Here is a 22,500-nt window from a genome sequence, read left to right on the forward strand (position 1 = left end):
TAGCTTATCTTTTGACATGTGGGTCCTGTGAACTACCTTAAAGTGTATCAAAGAGTGTCTGGCACACATTGAAGATGTATTAACTAAATGAAGAATTTTCTTCCAAGTCTCTGTAGGTAAAGATGTCTGGAGCTCACTTTCCCAATCATTCTTAATTTTGTCCAGTGGTTCTGAATGAATTTTCATAATTAGATCATAGATTATTGCTATCAAGCCCTTCTGACAAGGATTAAAACTGAAAATTTTTTCTGTAATTTCAGTTTTGTAAGGTGTGGGAAAAGAGGGTATAGTAGCTTTTAAAAAATTTCTAATTTGCAAATATCGAAAAAAGTGTGATCTAGGCAAATTGTATTTGTTAGACGATTGTTCAAAAGATGAAAAACAGTTATCAATGAATAAATCACGAAAACATACTATTCCCTTCCTTTTCCTTATGGAAAAAACTGAGTCAACTCTGGACGGATGAAAGAAAAAATTAGATTGAATGGGACTTGATAGATTAAATTTATTCAATCCAAAAAATTTATGAAATTGAAACCATATTCGTATTGTATGTTTAACAATTGGGTTAATCATATGTTTACTTAATTTGGTAAGTGCAAAAGGGAGTGGAGCTCCTAAAATAGAAACTAATGAAAATTCATGTACTGATTAGGACTCAAGGTGTACCCATTTGGGGCATTGAATTACATCTGAATCTTGTATCCAAAAAATTAAATTTCTAATATTGATTGCCCAATAATATAATCTAAAGTTAGGCAAGGCCATACCACCATCCTTTTTCAGTTTTTGTAAATATTTCTCACTTAACCTTGGGTTTTTATTCTGCCAAATATATGAAAGAATTTTAGAATCAATAGTGTCAAAAAAAGATTTTGGAACAAAAGTTGGAATCACTTGAAATAAATATAAAAATTTTGGTAAAATATGAATCTTAACCGCATTAATTTGGCTTACCAATGATAGAGACAGTGGGGACCATTTAGTAAATAATTGTTTAACATGGTCAATTAAAGGCAGTAGATTAGCTTTAAATAAGTCCTTATGTCTCTTAGTAATTTTAACACCTAAATACATAAAATAGTCAGTTACCAATCTAAAATGTAATTGGCTATAAATTGGGATTTGCATATTTAATGGAAAAAGTTCACTCCTATTAAAATTTAATCTATAGCCAGAAAAAACACTAAACTGATCTAATAGTGATAGTACTGCAGGGATAGATTCCTCCGGATTAGAAATATAAAGTAACAGGTCATTTGTGTAAAGAGATATCTTATGAATCTTCTGTACATGAGTAATACCACATATATTTGAAGAATCCCGAAGTGCAATAGCCAAAGGTTCTAAAGCAATATCAAATAATAAAGGGCTTAACGGGCAGCCTTGTCTAGTACCTCGAAAAAGCCTAAACAAAGGAGATCTTTGATTATTAGTACGTATTGAAGCCATAGGTGCATAATAAATCATTTTAATCGCAGATGTAAATTTAGGACTAAAATTGAATTTTTGAAGTGTACTGAATAGATATTCCCATTCGACTCTGTCAAACGCCTTTTCAGCATCTAGTGAAACAACAGTCTGGAATTTGGGATGAAAGGGTATATATAATATTCATTAATCTCCTAATGTTAAAATGTAGATAACGATTCTGAATAAATCCTGTCTGGTCTTCAGAGATAATTTGTGGAAGAACCTTTTCCAATCTAAAGGCCAATATTCTGGAAAATATTTTGGAATCTACATTTAATAAAAAAATAGGTCTATAAGATGCACAATCAGTGGGATCTTTATCCTTTTTAAGAATTAAAGAAATAGTTGCTTCATAGAAAGATTGTGGTAGTTTACCCACTGATAGGGCATCTTTAAAAATTTTGGCTAACCAGGGAACAAGAATATCGAATTCATTGAAAATATTACTTTCTTTATTTCTTCCTCCGAAATGGGAGCATCTAATGTACAGCGTTCATTTAAAGATAATTGGGGAATCTTCAAATCTCTTAAAAATTCATGTATTAAAGTAGGATCCTCAGGGGATTCTGATTGGTATAAAGAAGAATAAAATTCTTGAAAGGATTTGTTAATTTGAACTTGATCTATCATGTAGGTGCCATCTGGTTTACGAATTTTATTAATCTGATGTTTAGATATAGTAGCTTTCAATTGGTTGACCAATAATTTACCAGATTTGTCACCATGTATATAAAATTGACTTCTGTTTTTAAGTAGTAGATTTTCAATTGAAGATGTTAATAATAAACTATGTTGCAGTTGGAGTTCTGTTCTCTTTTTAAAAAGCTCCAGATTAGGAGTAACAGAATATATTTTATCGATTTCTTTAATCTTGTCAGCCAATGTACGTATTTCATTATTAGTTCATTTTTTCAATCCAGCGGAATATGAAATAATTTGACCACGGATGTATGCTTTAAACGTATCCCATATTATCCCACTGGAAATTTCTTCTGTAAAATTATTTAAAAAGAAAAATGAAATCTGTTCTTTAATAAATTGGACGAAATCTAAGTCTTGTAATAGCGAAGGGTTAAATCGCCATTGTCTGACATCAAAGGATACATCTGGTAAATTAGTTGATAATCTCAATGGTGCATGATCAGAAATGGCAATTGCATCGTATTTGCAGTCCGTAGTAAGTGGAGCTAATCTAGCATCAATAAAAAAATTATCAATCCTCGAATAATTATGGTGGACATGAGAAAAGAATGAAAATTCTTTATCAAATGGGTGTAGAAATCTCCAAACATCTAAGATTCCGGATTCAATTAAAAAGGAATTAGTAAAGACAGCGGATTTGTTTGAAAGTGTAGGATTTGACACAGATCTATCCATCAAAGGGTTTAGACAGCAGTTAAAATCTCCACCCATAATCACAGTGTAATTTAAATTAGGAAATAATGCTAACAAATGTTTAAAAAATTCAGGGTTATCTACATTGAGTGCATAAACATTAACCAGAACAACTTTTTTATTATGAAGTAGACCAGTAATTAATAAAAATCTACCATTTGGGTCTGATATTGTCTCATGATGGACAAACAAAATTGAGGAGTCTATAAAAATAGAAACTCCTTTCACCTTTGCTTGTGAATTTGGATGAAACTGTTGACCCCTAAAAAAACGTTGATTACCTTTCTTCCTGGTGTGAGTCTCCTGAACAAAAATGATCTCAGCATTTAATCTATGAAAAACTTTAAAGATCTTCTTGCACTTAAGCAAACTGTTTAAGCCATTAACATTCCATGAAATAAAATTAATAGTCTTATCCATTTTAACAGATTAAAAAACATATAGTATGTAAAGGGTTAATCTTGGTATATACCGATCTTACCGACAGGAAGAAGTAAAAAAGTTCAAAGAGGAAACTGATATGATGACGATTTAGGAAAAGTTGTGATTTCGCCCAGAAGAAAAAAAGCCCAGAAACAACTTCACCCCCCTCTCCCAACAGCCCGAAAACTGGCCAATAGACAGCCAGAAAGCTACCCTCTAATTGAATTAACCCCAATTTTATTGGTGGCGGTAGTCCAAATTAACAAATATATAAGCCACTCATGTTTAGACAAAGAATGAACAAGATAAACCAAACAGAGATATCGAAATAACAAGGTTATGGAATTAAAACAGAGCCAAAGGGCATTAACAGTCAACATTTAAAGAATACAGTTTAACAATTATTTCAGAAAGAAAGCAAAAGATCAGTCATTTGGTTAAATTCTTAATTATAATAAAAACAAAACATTAAAAATATTAAAAGAAGAAAAAAGAAAGGTTTAAATCTAAAAATTAATGAGATAATAAAGCGAGTTAGTAAATCAAAGGAAAAACACTGTATCTCTTCTGCATTTCTTAGCTTTTAAAATTAAAAGCTAGTTCAAAAGAAACTGCTCGGCCTCTTGAACAGACTTAAACCATTTACAAGATTTATCAGGTAGTGTAATTCTGAGCCTTGCTGGGAATAATAATGCAGGATGATAATTGCTTTGATAGAGACGAGCCATAATTGGTTTATAGGTCAGCCTTTCTTTCATAACTTCTGGGGCGTAATCTTCAACTATTCGAAACTTCCATTGTTTAAATTGAATCATTCCACAACGACGAGCAGTATGAATCAAGAGTTCCTTGACGTTGACAAAATGAAATCTCAAAATTACTGGCCGAGGTTTTTGATCTGGAGCAGGTTTGTTTTGGTGCCCTGGGAAAGTTATCATGTCTTTCACAAAGACCCACCCACCCGGGACATTCTCTCTTCTCTCCTCTTCCATCGGGTAGAAGGTACAGGAGCCTGAAGGCACGTACCACCAGACTTAAGGACAGCTTCTACCCCACTGTGATAAGACTATTGAATGGTTCTCTTATACGATGAGATGAACTCTGACCTCACAATCACCTGCACTGCACTTTCTCTGTAGCTGTGACACTTTACTGTTATTGTTTTTACCTGTACTACCCCAACGCACTCTGTACTAACTCAATGTAACTGCACTGTGTAATGAATTGACCTGTACGATCGATATGCAAGATAAGTTTTTCACTGTACCTCGGTACAAGTGACAATAATAAACCAATACCAATACACTACTGTGCAAGGTAAGTTATTTTTTTTACAGAGTAGTAGGTGCCTGGAATACATTGCCAGAGGTTGTGGTGGTGGCAGATACAATAGTGGCATTTAAGAAGCATTGAAACAGACACATGGATATGCAGGAAAAGGAGGGATATGGATCAGGTGCAGGCAGGTAAGTTGAGTTTAATTTGGCATCATGTTTGGCAGACATTGTGAGCCATATGGCCTGTTCCTGAGCTGTGCTGTTCTATGTTCTATGAGGCATTTTCTCTGTCCAACTGATAATCTCCCCCCGTGATGGTATCTATTTTGAGAGTCTGGTGTTGGTCACACGATCGATGTGGCCCATCCAACAGAGCTGACTGAGTGTAATCAGGACCTCGATGCTGGGACATTGTCCTGCAGGGGATCATTGCTGTCAGTTCTCTTATCCTAATGGTGCAGTTGGGAAATTCTGCAGAGACTGTACTTCCTTCCAGTGCTTTGTAGGCGGTCCATGTCTCAGATGTGTTCAGGAAGTTGTTGAGTTTTGTGCTGGCGTTAACCTTCAGTAGCTTTCTCTCATATGCATGTGCTGGTATGGTAAAGGCAATGGTGAGTTTCATCAACATTTTTGTCTTCACTGAGAAGTGGCTCCAAAGATATGGAAAGTAGTCTTTTTCCCCCAAAGACTTGTCATGGGCCTTTCTTATTGGGAAGGGGAATGGGGACAGTGTTATACAGTGGGGCTGTTAGTGGAGGGCATTTGTTTTGTGAATATTACGTGTACAGCCCACTCTTGCACAGGCTTCAATGAATGAGTCAATGATGGTAATATCCAATGATGACTTGGCCTGCTTGCCTGCTGCAGCTCGATGACTGAAGTTGGGATGACCTTGGTTCTGCAGTAGGTTGAACAGCTTCCCATTTGTCCTAAAGATCAGCTTCACTCTAACAGGAAGCTTGTTGGAACTTGGATGGTTGGAGTGTTAAGCATTGACAATGGAACTGAGCTGGTTAGAAGGAGTCAGTAGATCAGGAGATACTCACTTATCCCACTGCGGGAATCATTGAGTCAGGAGATTAACTCATTCTTGACAGCAAAACGTATCGCAGGAAGATGGCCTCCTGCTTCTGATTTGCCCTTCCAGAGGAGGACCCACCACATTGGTCATTGAGCTAGCTGTCTCCTGTGGTCTGAGCCTCACTCGGGGTGGAGATGTCAGTATCAGAGTGTCTGAGTTCCCCGCCTTCAATAGCAGAGCAGTGTTCAGGTTTGTTGCTACTCTGCAGTCCGGGAAGATCCTGATGTTCCATGTTCCAGCTTCTTATCGAGGAGTGGGAGTTCAGAATCAGGTTTATTATCACTGACATATGACGTGAAATTTGTAGTTTTGCGGCAGTAATACAGTGCAAGACATAAAAGCTATAAATTACAAAAATAAATAGTGCAAAAAAAGGAATAATCAGGTAGTGTTCATGGTTCATGGATCGGGATGTTGGAGGGGAAGAAGCTGTTTCTGAATTATTGAGTGTGGGTCTTCAGGCTCCTGTACCTCCTCCCTGATGGTGGTAGCATGAAGACGGTTTGTCCTGGATGGTGAGGGGTCCTTAATGATAGATGCTGCCTTCTTGAAGCACCACCTCTTGAAGGCGTCCTCGATGATGGGGAGGGTTATGTCTGTGGCTGAGTCTACAACTCTCTGCAGCCTCTTACGATCCTGTGCATTGGAGGCTTCATACCAGGCTGTGATGCAACCAGTCAGAATGCATCACCAGACGAGATGAACGTGTTACACCAGCTACCACACCAACTTAACAGAGTAATATCTTAGTCCACTGACATGGGGTCCAAGATGGTTGGAAACCTGACTCTGTTATGTGTAGAGTAACGGATAAGCGCGCACATGCACTCACACACACAAACACACACACACACACAAACACACACACACACAAAGACGTGCACACACACACACACGCGCACACACACACACACACACACACACACACACACACACACACACACACACACACACACACACACACACACACACACACACATGAATGCACACTTGCATACAAGCATTTGGAAAAAGAAAAATCAGGGAGGTGGTCTTTACAGAGGCTCACCCAAAGTGGAGAAATAGTTTCTTAGCTAAGCTCCTTCAGGGGTGACAGTGTGAGTCTAACTACAAAATAGGTAGTGAGGCAGACATAAAATTGGAAGTGATTAAAAATCAAGTCTTGTGCTCCTGACAAAGACAGTGGGACAGAACATGCTGAGGGCTGGCCGGTAGTTCTGTGGACAATCACTGGTTCACTACAGTGCATTCTTCCCATAGAACATAGAACACTGCAGCACAGTACAGGCCCTTCGGCCCACAATGTTGTGCCAACATTTTATCCTGCTCTAAGATCTATCTAACCCTTCCCTCCCACATAGCCCCCTATTTTTCTATCATTCATGTGTCTATCTAAGAGTCTCTTAAATGTCCTTAATGTATCTGCCCCCACAACCTCTGCCGGCAGTGCGTTCCATGCACCCACCACTCTGTGTAAAAGACTTACCCCTGACATCCCCCTTATACCTTCCTCCAATCACCTTAAAATTATGTCCCCTCGTGTTAGCCATTGTCGCCCTGGGAGAAAGGTCTCTGACTGTCCACTCGATCTATGCCTCTTATCATCTTGTACACCTCTATCAACTCACCGCTCATCCTCCTTCTCTCCAAAGAGAAAAGCCCTAGCTTGCTCATCCTATCCTCATAAGACACGCTCTCCAATCTAGGCAACATCCTGATATATCTCCTCTGTGCTCTCTCTAAAGCATCCACATCCTTCCTATAACGAGGCGACCAGAACTGAACACAATACTACTCCTACACCCTGCAGTGAAGAGGTATGGAACACTCTGGAGGTTTGACATGGATACTTCTCTCATTTCACTCCTGGTCTCAGCATTGAGTCCAGGGGTGTTCTGTAATGTCCTAAGCTGGGGGCAGGATGCATTTCATATCTGGCCCCTCATCTTCTGTTGTTGCTAGTCTGGCTCTATTCTTCTGAATGGAGTCACTGAGTTTCATTGGGACTCTAGGCTTCTGCCAGGATGGTAGGAGAACTAGTACTTGGTTATGTTTTCTTTCCTTATTTCACAGTTCATTTACATTTTGAATTAATAAGGAGTAGTTTAATGAGTTACGTGCATTATGTTTAAAATGTTTTAAATAATTTTTATTTTGTAATTGTTAAATAAATTTCAACTGGTTACAGGGTTCTGTTCCTGAGATCCGTTCATTACCTGAACTGTTCATAAGTTGGAAATGAAAAGTTGGCTCTGGGGGTGAGAGTGGGGAGGGTCAGTGAAGGGAAGGCACTCAGAAATGCCCCTTTCCTACCTGGCAGAAGATGCCTGCAGCAGGGGAGACCTCTATAAATGTTTCTGATTATCAGAGACATCGGTAAACACCGACAGGTTGAGACAGTATAAGATGTCAAAGACTGTTGGGGCAGTGTTGGGGGGGTGGGATCGTGGGATGCATATTCATGTCACCATCTGGGAGTGTTCCAGTTATGGGATAGTCACTGGAACTGAGGCCTCTGGGTTGTAGGGATGTGAAGGGCTCAGACAGGCACTGGTCAGGTCAAGCACCATCTGGCCCAATAAGTTACATGTGACAACCACCAGGAGGACATGTATCAATAACCAAATACAATCCTTACAGAGAATTATAACACCACACTGACCTCGAAGTATGGGGGTGATGATGGTAGACAGTAAGCTTCCTGCATTAATGGACATATAGAAGAAAGAAAAGAACCTTCTTCGCTCTAAAGCCTGAAACATAACAACAAAGAGTTAGAAATGATGAGGTGGGTCAGCACAAGTCAGTGCTGAGTTAAAGTATTCACAGTCAAGATAATGTACAGCAAATCCACTCAATGCATTGTGTACTAGTTCTAGATCTTTAGTGTATACCAGACCCAGACAAGGCAGGATATACCAATCACAGACAGTGCAATGTACACCAGACCAAGTTACTGAGGGATATACCAGTCTGATCAGTGCAAAGCATAACCAGATCCAGTCTGTGCCAAGTCTATTAAACTCAGCCAATGCAATTTGTATGAGAACGAGCCAAATGCAGTGTATACCAATCAAAGCAGCATATAGTAAGCCAGCGCGTACCGCAGTGTGTACCACAATGGGCAGCACAGCCACTCAACAGTATGTATGCCAAAACAAGTCGCCACTGTTTACCCCAAACCTAGTCCATGCTGTGCAGAGTCAGTCAACGCAGCGTACATCAACATTCAAGAAACAAACTGCTGGAGGAACTCAGCAGGTCAGGCAGCATCCGTGGAGGGAAATGGACAGTTGTTGTTTCGAGTCTCGGCCACAGTTGCTGCCTGACCCGTTGAGTTCCTCCAGCAGTTTGTTTTTTGATCTCTAGACTCCAGCATCTGCAGTCTCTTGTGCCTCCAGTGTATACCAAAGCCAGTCAATGGCTTAATGTACATGACTCTGTTAGTGACGATTCAGACAACAAGTGTAAAGTGTGCTCAGTCACTGAAGGTACAGAGAGCTGAGTCTTTGAGTGAGGACAAAATCATCCTGTGGTGCTGAAGCCTTCTATATTTTCCAGGTGAGGCAAAGTGCATTGTTAATGGCCTGAACTGAGGTGGCTTCAGCCTGCTCCCCGCAACCCCACCCGCTCCCATTCTTATACCTGGTCTGGAGTCAGATTGGAAAGGTAGATCCCCCAGAGCAGTGCTGAGGAATCTCATCACGACTGGGCTCCTCCACTGGACTTGACGGGGGGTGCAGTGCAGGAGAAGAGTGACAGATATCAAGTGTCTGCCATTCAGCTCAGACTCAGAGTGGGTCTGAGACTTACTGAACAGTGGATGCCTGAACACCAGCAGTTCCCCTCCAAAACTGTGGGCCATTGCTGGCATCATTTGACCCAATGTAGTTCCTGCAGTGTGACACCTGACCCTCAGTCCTTGTACCATCCTGGTAAATCTCCCCCCTTCATCCACTCTAAGGTGTTGACATATTTCTTACAGTAAAACTGGTCAGTTGAGGCTGAATTAGCAATTTTTATAACAAGCCGGCTTAACTAACCAGCTCCAGGTTCCTGCCGCCTGCTTTAATGTCAGTAAAATTGCTTCAACCGCCGAATGCCTCACATACCTGCTCCTCCTCAAACTGGTCACCACCAAAAGCTGCCACACATGGCTTGATTCCACCTGTACCCACGGCAATAAGGAAAAGACCAAACAAAGATAAGACCCTGTGAACAAAAGAAGCTTTGTTACATTTTAAAGGGACTGACATTACCTTCCGGGAATATCGAGTGTGACTTGTAGCTACACAGTTGTCAAGTTGTGAACCAAGCTGGCTCTAAATCCTGGAACTCCCTCCATAACAGCACTTGACAGTACCTTCACCAGAAGGACTGCAACATTTCAATAAGGAGGCTCATTACTCCTTGCTCTGGGACAGTATGGGTGGGTAACAAATCCTGTGTTGCCAGCAATGTCCAGATACCAATAAATGCTGAAGTAATACTAAACAACGCTCAAGCATTACTGATGGGGATGAATTTTGTAAGGAAGCATGTGAATTATCATCTTGTAGAACAACAATGACGTATAAACCATTGTCAGCAAAACTCTTTCACAAGACGTTCATTTGCCTTACAAATTTTGGATCCATCTCTCACCAGAAGAGAAACCCAATATTTTTGCAGGAAAGACACTACTTGTAAACTCTGACAACCATCAGGTGATCAAATGTCACATGTTTGTGCATCAGACCTTCATGGCTACATCCAATTAGAATGTACAACCTCTGGTATGGTGGACGGTGTACTTAAAAGGCACTAAAACGACAAGGAACATAAATAATGGGAGCTATTTAAACCAAACTCCATTGCTGAGCAGAAGAATAATAAACTAATTCACTCCTTTTTATACACTATTTTTGAATGATCTGCTACTTTGAGGAAATGGACAAAAGTTGTGAATCCCACTGTGACAAGACTATCGAACGGTTCCCTTACGATGAGATGGACTCTTGACCTCACAATCTACCTTGTTGTGACCTTGCACCTTATTGTCTACCTGCAATGCACTTCCCTGTAGCTGTGACACTTTACTCTGTATTCTGTTATTGTTTTTACCCTGTACTACCCCAAAGAACTCTGTTCTACCTCAAAGCACTGGGTAATGAATTGATCTGTACAAATGGTATGCAAGACAAGTTTTTCGCTGTATTGGTATCGGTATTGGTTTATTATTGTCACTTGTACCGAGGTACAGTGAAAAGCTTGTCTTACAAACTGATCGTACAGGTCAATTCATTACACAGTGCAGTTACATTGAGTTAGTACAGAGTGCATTGATGTAGCACAAGTAAAAACAATAACAGTACAGAGTAAAGTGTCACAGCTACAGAGAAAGTGCTGTGCAATAAGGTGCAAGTTCACAACAAGGTAAATCGTGAGGTCATAGTCCATCTCATCGTATAAGGGAACCGTTCAATAGTCTTATCACTGTGGGGTAGAAGCTGTCCTTAAGTCTGGTGTTACGTGCTCTCAGGCTCCTGTATCTTCTACCTGATGGAAGAGGAGAGAAGAGAGGATGTCCCGGGTGGGTGGGGTCTTTGATTATCCTGGCTGCTACACCAAGACAACGAGAGGTAAAAACAGAGTCCAAGGAGGGGAAGCTGGTGTCCATGATGCGCTGGGCTGTGTCCACAACTCTCTGTGGCTTCTTGAGGTCTTGGGCAGAGCAGTTGCCATACCAAGCCGTGATACATCCAGATAAGATGCTTTCTATGGTGCATCGGTAAAAGTTGGTGAGAGTCACAGGAGACAAACTGAATTTCTTTAGCCTCCTGAGGAAGTAGAGGCGCTGGTGAGCTTTCTTGGCCGTGGCATCTACGTGATTTGACCAGGACAGAATGTTGGTGATGTTCACTCCCAGGAACTTGAATCTCTCAACCCTCTTGACCTCAGCACCATTGATGTAGACAGGTGTGTGTACAATGGCCCCTTTCCTGAAGTCAATGACCAACTCTTTTATTTTGTTGACATTGAGGGAAAGGTTGTTGTCATGACACCATTCCACTAAGCTCTCTATCTCCTTCCTGTACTCCGACTCATCGCTGTTTGAGATACGGCCTACAATGGTGGTATAATCTGCAAACTTCTAGATGAAGTTAGAGCAGAATCTGGCCGTACAGTTGTGAGTGTATAGGGAGTAGAGTAGAGGGCTGAGGATGCAGCCTTGTGGGGCACCAGTGTTGAGAATAATCGTGCTGGAGGTATTGCTGCCTATCCTTACTAACTACGGTCTGTTTGTTAGAAAGTCAAGGATCCAGTTACAGAGGGAGGTGTTGAGTCCTAGGTCTTGGAGTTTGGTGACAAGCTTGCTTGGAATTATTGTATTGAAGGCAGAGCTGTAATCAATAAACAATAGTCTAACGTATGTCTCTACACTGTCCAGATGCTCCAGAGCTGAGTGTAGGGCCAGGGAGATGGCATCCACTGTAGACCTGTTTCAGCGATAGGTGAATTGCAATGGGTCCAGGTTGTCTGGTAGGCTGGAGTTGATGCGTGCTATGACCAACCTCTCGAAGCACTTCATGGTGGTGGATGTCAGAGCCACTGGTCGGTAGTCATTGAGGCATGTTACCTTGCTTTTCTTTGGTACCGGGATGATACCCTACCTCAGTATAAGTGACAATAATAAACCAATACCAATTTCACTCTCTTGATTCAACCATAGTGAAAATTTGAAAACCTAATTAAAATTTTCAATTACAAAGTTAAGCTTGACAGATCATTTCGTCAAGGTTTAGGGAGGATGAGCTTAACAAACAGAGCCACTCTGATTTATTGAATGGCGGAACGTGTTAGGGTTGTTGAATGGGCTTCCCTAGTTCCCAAAGATATTGATACCTACTCATATTCATGACCAGAAGAACATAGGAAGACAGGAAAAGGAGTAGGTGACTTGGCCCCTCATGCCTGCCCCATTCTATATCATCACGGCTGATCTGTCCCACACCTCACCTCCTCTTCTTTGCCAGTTCCCCACCACCTTCAATTCCCTGATCTTTCAAAAACATATCCTCCTCATTGCGTACAGGTTTGGTCGCCCTGTTATATTGTATACCGTTTTGGTCGCCCCATTATGGGAAGCTGGAAAGAGTGCAGAAGAGATTTACGAAGATGCTGCCAGGACTCGAGGGCCTGAGTTATAGGGAGAGGTTGGGCAGGCTTGGACTTTATCCCTTGGGACATACGAGACTGAGAGGTGAGCTTACAGAGGTGTATAAAATCATAAAGGGCATAGATAGGGTGAATGCACTCAGTCTTTTTCTCAAGGAAGTGCATAGGTTCAAGGTGAGAGGGGAAAGATTTAAAAAGGACCTGAGGGGCAACTTCTTCACACAGAGGGTAGTGCGTATATGGAGTGAGCTGCCAGAGGAAATGGTTAAGGCAGATACAATAACAATGTTCAAAAGACATTTGGATAAGTACATGGACAGGGAAGGTTTAGAGGGATATGAGTCAAATGCGGGCAAATGGGACTGGCTTGATGGGCACCATGGTTGGCATGGACGAGTTGGGCCAAAGGGCCTGTTTCCTTGCTCTATGACTCTTCTTTAAATACCCCAATAATCCAACCTCCACACCCATCCGGGGCAGTGGATTCCAGAGACTGGAACGAGAACCCGTGAGGTTTGACATTGATGTAAAACAGTAAGGAAGAACATTTGTGGTTTTACTCACATGTGAACCGTATAGTTGCCCACAGTTGGAATGGCTCCGATTGACTTCACCACATGGCCGATGATGTACACAATAGAGAGGAAGGTGATGGTCCTGTTTGAGAGCAGTAAAGCGAACATCTAATCAGTATTTAACAAGATGTGATGAGCCACTAAAAATATTATTTTTATCCCTTACTAAATGCTAGGGCAAGGCTTCACAGGGAAATAGAAATAGAGAATGCTGGAAGTGTTCAGCAAGTCGGGCAGCATCAATGGGGAGAGGAACCATGAGGTGAAGGACTCGTCACCTGAATAGGAAAAGCGGGAAAACTTTTCCAGTTCAAAAGAAAGGCCCTGGCCTTGACCTGCTGAGCACTTCCAGGACTCTCTGATTTTATTTTGGACTTCCAGTATCTGCAGTGTTTTGCTCCAGCATTTAATGGGAACTTTGTGTCGTTTTGGTGTCCATGTTACTCTTGGAAAGACTCACAAGGATAGTATAAGAACCGTATGGTTACATCTTCATAGACACGTGCGGGCTGCCCCCAGGACACTCTACGCAAAAGATGCATTTCACTGTGTGTTTCGGTGTACATTTGACTAATAAAGATATCTTAAAATCTTTATCTTAAATGATTGAAGACCTTTGAGGAAATCTTTACCATTATTTTCTTTTCTCTTTTGCATAGAAGAGCTTATGCCTCACAGCTCCAGTGACCCATGTTATATGCTGAGGTCTTGTGCTGTCTGTGTGGAGTTCCCAAGTCCTCCCTGTGACCATGTAGGTTTCCATAAGACATAGGAGCAGAATAAGGCCATTTGGCCCATCGAGTCTGCTCCGCCATTCGATCATGGCTGATTTATTTTTCCCTCTCTACCCCATTCTCCTGCCTTCTCCCCATAAACTTTGACACCCTTACTAATCAACAACCTATCAACCTCCACTTTAAATACACCCAATGACTTGGCCTCCACAGCCATCTGTGGCAATGAATTCCACAGATTCACCACCCTCTGGCTAAAGAAATTCCTCCTCCTCTCTGTTCTAGAGGGACATCCTTCTATTCTGAGGCTGTGCCCTTTGGTCCTAGACTCTCCCATGACTTTCTGTGGTGGATATGTAAAAATTGGAGGGTCATCGGGGACATACCGAAGACAGTTGGAAGAAAGGGGCAGAGGAATTGGAAGTGGAAAAAGTGCAATCTGGTACGGAGGAAGAGAATTCAGCAGCTTCAGTAAAGCTGGGGTGTCACAAGATTCTCACTACAATGAGTTGTCGACTCTCATAGATTTGCAAATAATAATTAATGATCAGTAAATTCCTTTCCAGTCAAGAGAACACTTCTTCTCCAGCCTTGGGTAATAAATGTCAACCTCGCCATCCCAAGAGTGATTGGGGGAAAAAAATCATGGAATTGTTTGGAAACAATGAGCTCCTCACAATAACAAAGGGAACTTTGGACCATTGTATACAGTAAGATCGAACAAACATTGATCCGTTTGACCTACTTGATAAGAGGCCAATGTTGGAGAGGACCTGTGCCCTTCAAATGGGTTCTAACTCTTGTTGTTCTGCAGCCTCTGAAGAAATTCACCATGCCCTCTTCCCCCAACACCACTCCTCCCTTGTCCCACTCACCTATCCAGATAGAAAATCACCAACAATGTCCTCATCTCATCAGTGAATAAAGGAGATGACACACCTTCACTGGCACACAGTGGCCACATATTCCTGAGAAATGCCAGGAGTTCCAGCATCAGGAAGTCTGGGGCTTGAGTTTAAGACTCCTTTATTAGTCACATGTACATCGAAACACACAGCGAAATACATCTTTTGCTTAGAGTGTTCTGGGGGCAGCCCGCAAGTGTCGCCACGCTTCCGGCACCAACATAGCATGCCCACAACTTCCTAACCCGTACGTCTTTGGAATGTGGGAGGAAACCGGAGCACCCGGAGGAAACCCACACAGACACGGGGAGAACGTGCAAGCTCCTTACAGACAGCGGCGGAATTGAACCCGGGTTGCTGGTGCTGTAATAGTGTTACGCTAACTGCTACACTATTGTCACATGCACAAATACATGTATGCACAGGTGCAATGAAAAACTTACTTGCAGCAGCATCACAGGCACATAGCATCAGATAAGCAGCATTCACAAGAAAAACATAAATTAAACATAAATTAGATAATTTTTTACAAGAAAACACAATTAGAACAAAAAAAAAGCAAAGTTCATTTATGTGCAAAGTGGTCATAGTGTTGCTATACTGAGGTAGTGACGAAGGTTGTGCAAGTTGGTTTAAGAATGGAATAGTTGAAGGGAAGTAGCTGTTCTTGAACTTGGTGGTGTGGGACTTCAGGCTTCTGTACCTCCTGCCCGATGGTAGCTTAAGGAGGATGGCAGGGTTCTTGATAATGGATGTGGCCTTCTTGAGCATTTTCTTTGAGCATGTTTGTTAACTGTAACAATGATGAAGGGAGAGCTGAAAGGCCAAGAAAGATCCAATTGGATGACGAAGAGTCCATTCATTTTCTTCTTGGCTGCAGCAGACCCAACAGCAGGAAGATTTACCTTTAGGAAATGAAGCTGGGCGTTTGGGAGAACATCAGTAATGATTTTGCAGCAAGGATCAGAGAGCGTTTTTGTGGTAATGATCATAATTCTGTTAGTTTAGCTTTTTTATGGAAAAGTACAAAAGCTCTAAGGTTGGGGTGAGGCCAATATAACTAGACTGAGGAGCGATTCAGCAAGTGTGAGCTGGAAGCACCAAGTGGAAGTAAGTCAGTCTCAAAGCAAGGGGAACTTAGTGAATCAAGCAGCATCTATGGAGGGAAATGGACAGTCGACGTTTTGGGCCGAGACCCTTCATCTGGATTCCAGGCTGTCTGGAATCTGAAAAGATGGATGGATGATGAGCAGGTAGGTGTGATTGCATATGTCCCAAATTTCCTCAAAGGCCAGATTGGGTAAGGGAAGATGATGCCTGACTTGTTGAGTCTTTCCAGCACCTTTTGCTTTCATTACAGATTTCCAGAATCTGCAGAATTTTGATTTTCATTTTCTACACAAATCTGATTTTATTCTGTCCATATTCCTGGTTAAAGGCATCACAACTTTTTCCCTGTATCCATTGATCAGTATAACAGGCCAGCATTATGACAGCTCTCTACTGTATGGTAGGAATAGTCCTCTTGTGAATTGATCCCTTTCCCTCCATTTTCCAGTTCCTGTGTGAGCTCCCTGACGTAGTCAACAGATCCATTGTCCACCTTTGTCACGACTCTAATTAAGAAACCTCTGCAATAAGTTACTGTTCTGCACCTCCTTCAAGCAACAACATCCCAACACAGTGCTAACATAGTACCTTTGGGTTCTTCTGCAAGCATATAACAGAGGTGGAGCTGTTAATAAAACTTTAAGTGAAGGTTATAGCTTTTCAATGAATTGTAGCTGTGCTTAACAAAGATTGTACTAAAGATTAGGATTGGTTAAATACAAATAAAAATCTATCAATATCCGCAAAGGCTTGCAAAATTATTTACTTTATTACATTCTATGAACTAATGAGTAACCAATGCCATTTTTACCCAAGGTAATGGCACATTTATGACTCTATAATCAGTAACAATCTCTTGAACTTGACCAATGTATCAGCCTCCACCACCACCCCAGGCAGCGCATTCCATGCACCAACAACTCTTTGGGTGAAAAACCTCCCTCTGACATCTCCCTTGAACTTCCCATTCATTACTTTAAAGCCATGCCCTCTTGTATTGAGCATTGGTGCCCTGGGAAAGAGGCGCTGGCTGTCCACTCTATCTATTCCTCTCAATATCTTGTATACTTCTATCATGTCTCCCCTCATCATCCTTCTCTTCAATGAGTAAAGCCCCAGCTCCTTTAGTCTCTCCTTATAATCCATACTCTCTAATCCAGGCAGAATCCTGGTAAATCTCCTCTGCACCCTTTCCAACGCCTCCACATCCTTCCTATAATGAGGCGACCAGAACTGGACAGAGTACTCTAAGTGTGGTCTAACCAGAGATTTGTAAAGCTGCATCATTACTTCGCGGCTCTTAAACTCGATCCCATGATTTATGAAAGCTAACATCCCATAAGCTTTCTTAACTACCCTATCTACCTGTGAGGCAACTTTCAGTGATCTGTGGATATGAACCCCCAGATCCCTCTGCTCCTCTACACTGCCCAGAATCCTGCCATTTACCTTGTACTCTGCCTGGGAGTTTGTCCTTCCAAAGTGTACTACCTCACACTTCTCTGGATTGAACTCCATCTGCCACTTGTCAGCCCAGCTCTGCATCCTATCAATATCCCTCTGTAAGCTTCGATAGCCCTTCACACTATCCACAACACCACCGATCTTTGTGTCATCTGCAAACTTGCTAACCCAGCCTTCCACCCCCTCATCTAAGTCATTAATAGATATCACAAAAAGTAGACGTCCCAGAACCGATCCCTGTGGGACACCACTAGTCACAGCCCTCCAATCCAAATGCACTCCTTCCACCACAACCCTCTGCTTTCTACAGGCAAACCAATTCTGAATCCACACTGCCAAGCCTCCCTGGATCCCTTTCTGAAGAAGCCTACCATGCAGAACCTTATCAAACGCCTTACTAAAATCCATGTAGACCACATCCACTGCACTACCCTCATCAATCTTCCTGGTCACTTCCTCAAAGAACCCTATCAGGCTTATGAGGCAAGATCTTCCCTTCACAAAGCCATGCTGGCTGTCCCTAATCAATCCATGATTCTCTAAATGCTCATAGATCCTATCTCTTAGAATCCTTTCTAACAGCTTACCCACCACAGACATAAGGCTCACTGGCCTGTAATTCCCTGGACTATCCCTACTACCTTTTTTGAATAAGGGGACAACATTCGCCACCCTACAATCCTCCGGTACCATCCCCGTGGACAATGAGGACTCAAAGATCCTAACCAATGGTTCAGCAATCTCCTCCCTTGACTCACAAAGCAGCCTGGGGAATATTCCGTCAGGCCCCAGGGACTTATCTGTCCTAATATTTTCTAACAACTCCAACACATCCTCTCTCTTGATATCTACATACTCTAGAACATTACCCTCACCTACACTGTTCTCAGCATCATCGAGATCCCTCTCCTTGGTGAATACTGAAGAGAAGTATTCATTGAGAACCTCACCCACTTCCACAGCTTCCAGGCACATCCTCCCACTTTTGTCTTTGATCAGACCTACCCTTACCCTCGCCATCCTTCTGCTCTTTACATACGAGAAAAAAGTCTTGGGATTCTCCTTAACCCTACTCGCCAAAGCATTTTCATGTCCCCTTCTCGCTCTCCTCAGCCCTTTCTTAAGTTCCCTCCTTGCTACTCTATATTCCTCACGAGCCCTGTCTGATCCCTGCTGCTTACACCTTATGTATGCTGCCTTCTTCTTCCTAACTAGTTGTTCCACCTCTCTCATCACATGGTTCTTTCACCCTGCCATTCCTTCTCTGCCTCACCGGGACAAATTTATCCCTAACATCCTGCAAAAGATCCCTGAACATCGACCATGTCTCCATGGTACATTTTCCTTCAAAAAGGACATCCCAATTTACACTCCCAAGTTCTCGCCTTATAGCCTCATAATTCGCCTTTCCCCAATTAAATATCTTCACGTCCTCTTTGCTCCTATCCCTGTCCATGACAATTCTAAAGGTTATGGAGCAATGGTCACTGTCTCCCAAATTCTCACCCATCGATAGATCTGTCACCTGTCCTGGTTCATTACCTAAAACTAGATCTAATATGGCATTCCCTCTAGTCAGCCTGTCAACATACTGTGACAGGAATCTGTCCTGGACACACTTAACAAATTCTGCCCCGTCTAAATCTTTGGTACTAAGTAGGTGCCGATCAATATTTGGAAAGTTGAAGTCTCCCATTATAATAACACTGTTATTTTTGCATCTCTCCAAAAACTGCATCCCAATCTGCTCCTCAGTATCCCTACTGCTACCGGGGAAGCCTATAGAATACTCCCAGAAGGGTAACTGCTCCTTTCTTGTTCCTAACTTCCACCCATATTGACTCTATAGAGGATCCTTCTACATTATCTACCCTTTCTGCAGCTGTAACAGTGTCCCTGACCAGTATCGCCACCCCTCCTCCTCTTCTCCTCCCCTCCCTATCCCTTTTAAAACACTGAAAACCAGGAATATTCAATATCCATTCCTATCCTGATGTCAGCCATGTCTCTGATGAGCAATAAAGGATCCAGCACCGATCCCTGTGGCACACCGCTGGTTACAGGCCTCCACTCTGAACAACAGCCCTACACTACTACCTTCTGCCTTCCATCACCAAGCCAATTTTGTCTCCAATTTGCTGTCTCATGTACGCCAACCTTCTCGACCAGCCTGCCATCTGGGACCTTGTCAAAGGCCTTGCTAAAAGTCCACGTAATCAATGTCCGCCGCCCTACCCTTGTCAATCTCTTGGTCCCCTCCTCAAAAAACTGAGCAAAATCTGTTAAAACATGATCTCCCACAAACGAAGCCACTATTTGTAGTACGGGGAGATTAATAGGTGCAACGCCTACAAGCGGTTAGTTCAGTGCAACACCCAATACCCCTGACTACTTTTCAATGGTTCTCTCAAACTATATCATGTTTAAACATGGAAAAAATTAGGAATGGTAATGTTGATCCTTTGCTTAAATTTGAGGAAGTTTGGAGTCCATTTATTCAATATTTTCACATGATGTAGATCCCCTTGTAATAACCTTTCAATTTAGAGGAACGGAGTTGATGACATAATATTGCTCTGTTTCTACTGAGAAATTTCAGTCCAGTTTTTTTTCTGTTTGTTTTTTTTTGAATTTTTTTTTAGTTTAGTTTGGTTTGATATATTGTTTATAAATTTTCTTATTGTTTTGGGGATTTTTTTCTTTCTTTTATAATTTATAATAAATCTTCTTCTTTCCTTTCTTTCATATTATATTCATTCACTAAGAGATCGTTGGATCTACAGATTTTTTATATACTTTATTGTTCTTTATGATTATCCGTGCCATGATTGTTCTCCTGATCTCTTTGTATTACATGTACAAACATTGATGTTATATATTAATCTGTATTAATTTGAAAACTAATAAAAAGACTGAAAAAAAGCTCAGTGCAACACCATTAGTAAGCCGCAGCACCATCCTGCAGATGCATTTTGAGGAGGTGAAGACGGACACCTTTTTTGAGGAGGTGATGAAGATAATTAACAATGGATGTTGTCTTCAGGGACTTTAGTAAAGCATTTGACAAGGTCCCTCATGCTGTGCTGGTCCAGAGGATTGTCACATGGGATCCAGGGTGAGTTGGTAAGTTGAATACAAAATTGGCTTGGTCATAGAAAATAGCGGGTAGTGGTGGAGGGGTGTTTCTCTGTCTGGAGACCTGTGGCCAGTGACGTTCCACAACGATCAGTACTGGGACAACAGTTTTTGATAGGTATCAATGATCTAGGAAATGATCTAGAAAAATAGGAGGCTACGTGGGAGGGAAGGGCTAGATAGATCTTAGAGCAGGATAAAATGTCAGCACAACATTGTGGGCCGAAGGGCCTGTACTGTGCTCTAGTGTTCTATGTTCTATTTGGTGGAGATGTGAATAGTGAGGAAGGTTGTTAAAGAATACAGCAGGATACAGATCAGTGGAGATTTGAGTGGAGATTAATCTGGACAAGTGTGAGATGTTGCATTTTGGGAGGTGAAATGCAAGAGGAAAGTGTATCGTAAATGGCAGGACCCTTAGGAGCATTGATGTACAGAGGGATCTTGGGGTGTAAGTCCTAAACTCCCTGAAAGTTGCAACACAGGTGGTAAAGACGGTGTATGGAATGCTTACGTTCATCAGTTGGGGCATTGAGTATAAAAGTCGGGAAGTCAAGTTGCAGCTGTATAAACTTTAGTTAGGCCGCATTTGGAGTACAGTGTGCAGTTCTGGTTGCAACATTACAGGAAGGATATGGAGGCTTTGGAGAGGGTACAGAAGAGGTTCACCAGGATTAGCTATAAGGAGAGGTTGAACAAATTTGGATCGTTTCCTCTGGAGCATCAGAGGCTGAGGGCGACTTAATAGAAATATATAAAGATATGGGAGACATCTTTTTACCAGAGTGGAAATGTCAAATACTAGACGGCATAGCTTTAAGGTGGGGGTGTGGGGGGGGGGTGGTGGGGGAGAAGTTTAAAGGAGATTTGTGAGGCAAGTGTTTTACACAGAGAGTGGTAGGTGCCTGGTATGTGCTGCCAGGGGAGATGATGGAAGCAAGTACTACAGTGACATTTAAGAGGCATTTAGACAGGCACATGAATGGGTAAGGAATAGAGGGATATAGACCATGTGCAGGCAGATGGGATTAGATTAGCATCATGCGTGTCACAGTGGACTGAAGGGCCTGTTCCTATACTGTACTGTTCTATGTCTGTATATTCTCAGGGAGATGTCATGCACCATCTGGTACTAGGTCAAATACAAGAGGTTTCAGAGGTCAAGAAGACCAGTGAATGGTTAAATTTATAACATCCTCTCTCTACTTAACCTATTGCGTTTCTTCACATCTGTAAACAGTTAATGAGGTTATTTCCTTTCTAAAGAATCGGCAACGTACTGTGCATATGTGTATCATGTGGCACGGTCGTGATAATTGCTCCAAAAATCATTGTTGTTTAGTTGAGAGCTACCGCCTCCAATAAAGCATGTTCTGATGATAGCTGTCTCTGTTATATGCTGATGTGAGCATTAACACTACAGAGCCTACAGGCATCACAATAAATGCCTCTGGTCAACATGAATTTTTGACAACAGTTGGAAAGCCCTTTCGACCTCAGGAACAGGCAGAAGGCCATCAGGGTGGTCCTGAAGGGGAACGGTAGGTGTGGTGCAAACAAGTACAGGAAGGAGATAGAGAGCTTAGTGGAATGGTGTCATGACAACAACCTTTCCCTCAATGTCAACAAAACAAAAGAGCTGGTCATTGACTTCAGGAAAGGGGACAGTGTACATGCACCTGTCTACATCAACGGTGCTAAGGTCGAGAGAGTTGAGAGCTTCAAGTTCCTGGGAGTAAACATCACCAACAGCCAAGAAAGCTCACCAGT

General features: G+C 42.0%; 1 protein-coding gene across 1 annotated transcript in view; it reads right to left on the minus strand.

Moving 5' to 3' along the window:
* slc15a2 (solute carrier family 15 member 2) overlaps positions 1-22,500 on the minus strand; it is an 83,106-nt gene that overhangs the window by 47,943 nt on the left and 12,663 nt on the right. Inside the window, exons 5-7 of the mRNA XM_052021001.1 lie at positions 13,372-13,464; positions 9,762-9,861; positions 8,312-8,402 (exon numbers count right to left, since the gene is read on the minus strand). Of these exons, the coding sequence (XP_051876961.1) occupies positions 8,312-8,402; positions 9,762-9,861; positions 13,372-13,464 (284 nt within the window). The remainder of the gene's footprint in view (positions 1-8,311; positions 8,403-9,761; positions 9,862-13,371; positions 13,465-22,500) is intronic.

The sequence above is a fragment of the Pristis pectinata genome, chromosome 1 (assembly GCF_009764475.1).
Source record: "Pristis pectinata isolate sPriPec2 chromosome 1, sPriPec2.1.pri, whole genome shotgun sequence".
NCBI lineage: Eukaryota > Metazoa > Chordata > Chondrichthyes > Rhinopristiformes > Pristidae > Pristis > Pristis pectinata.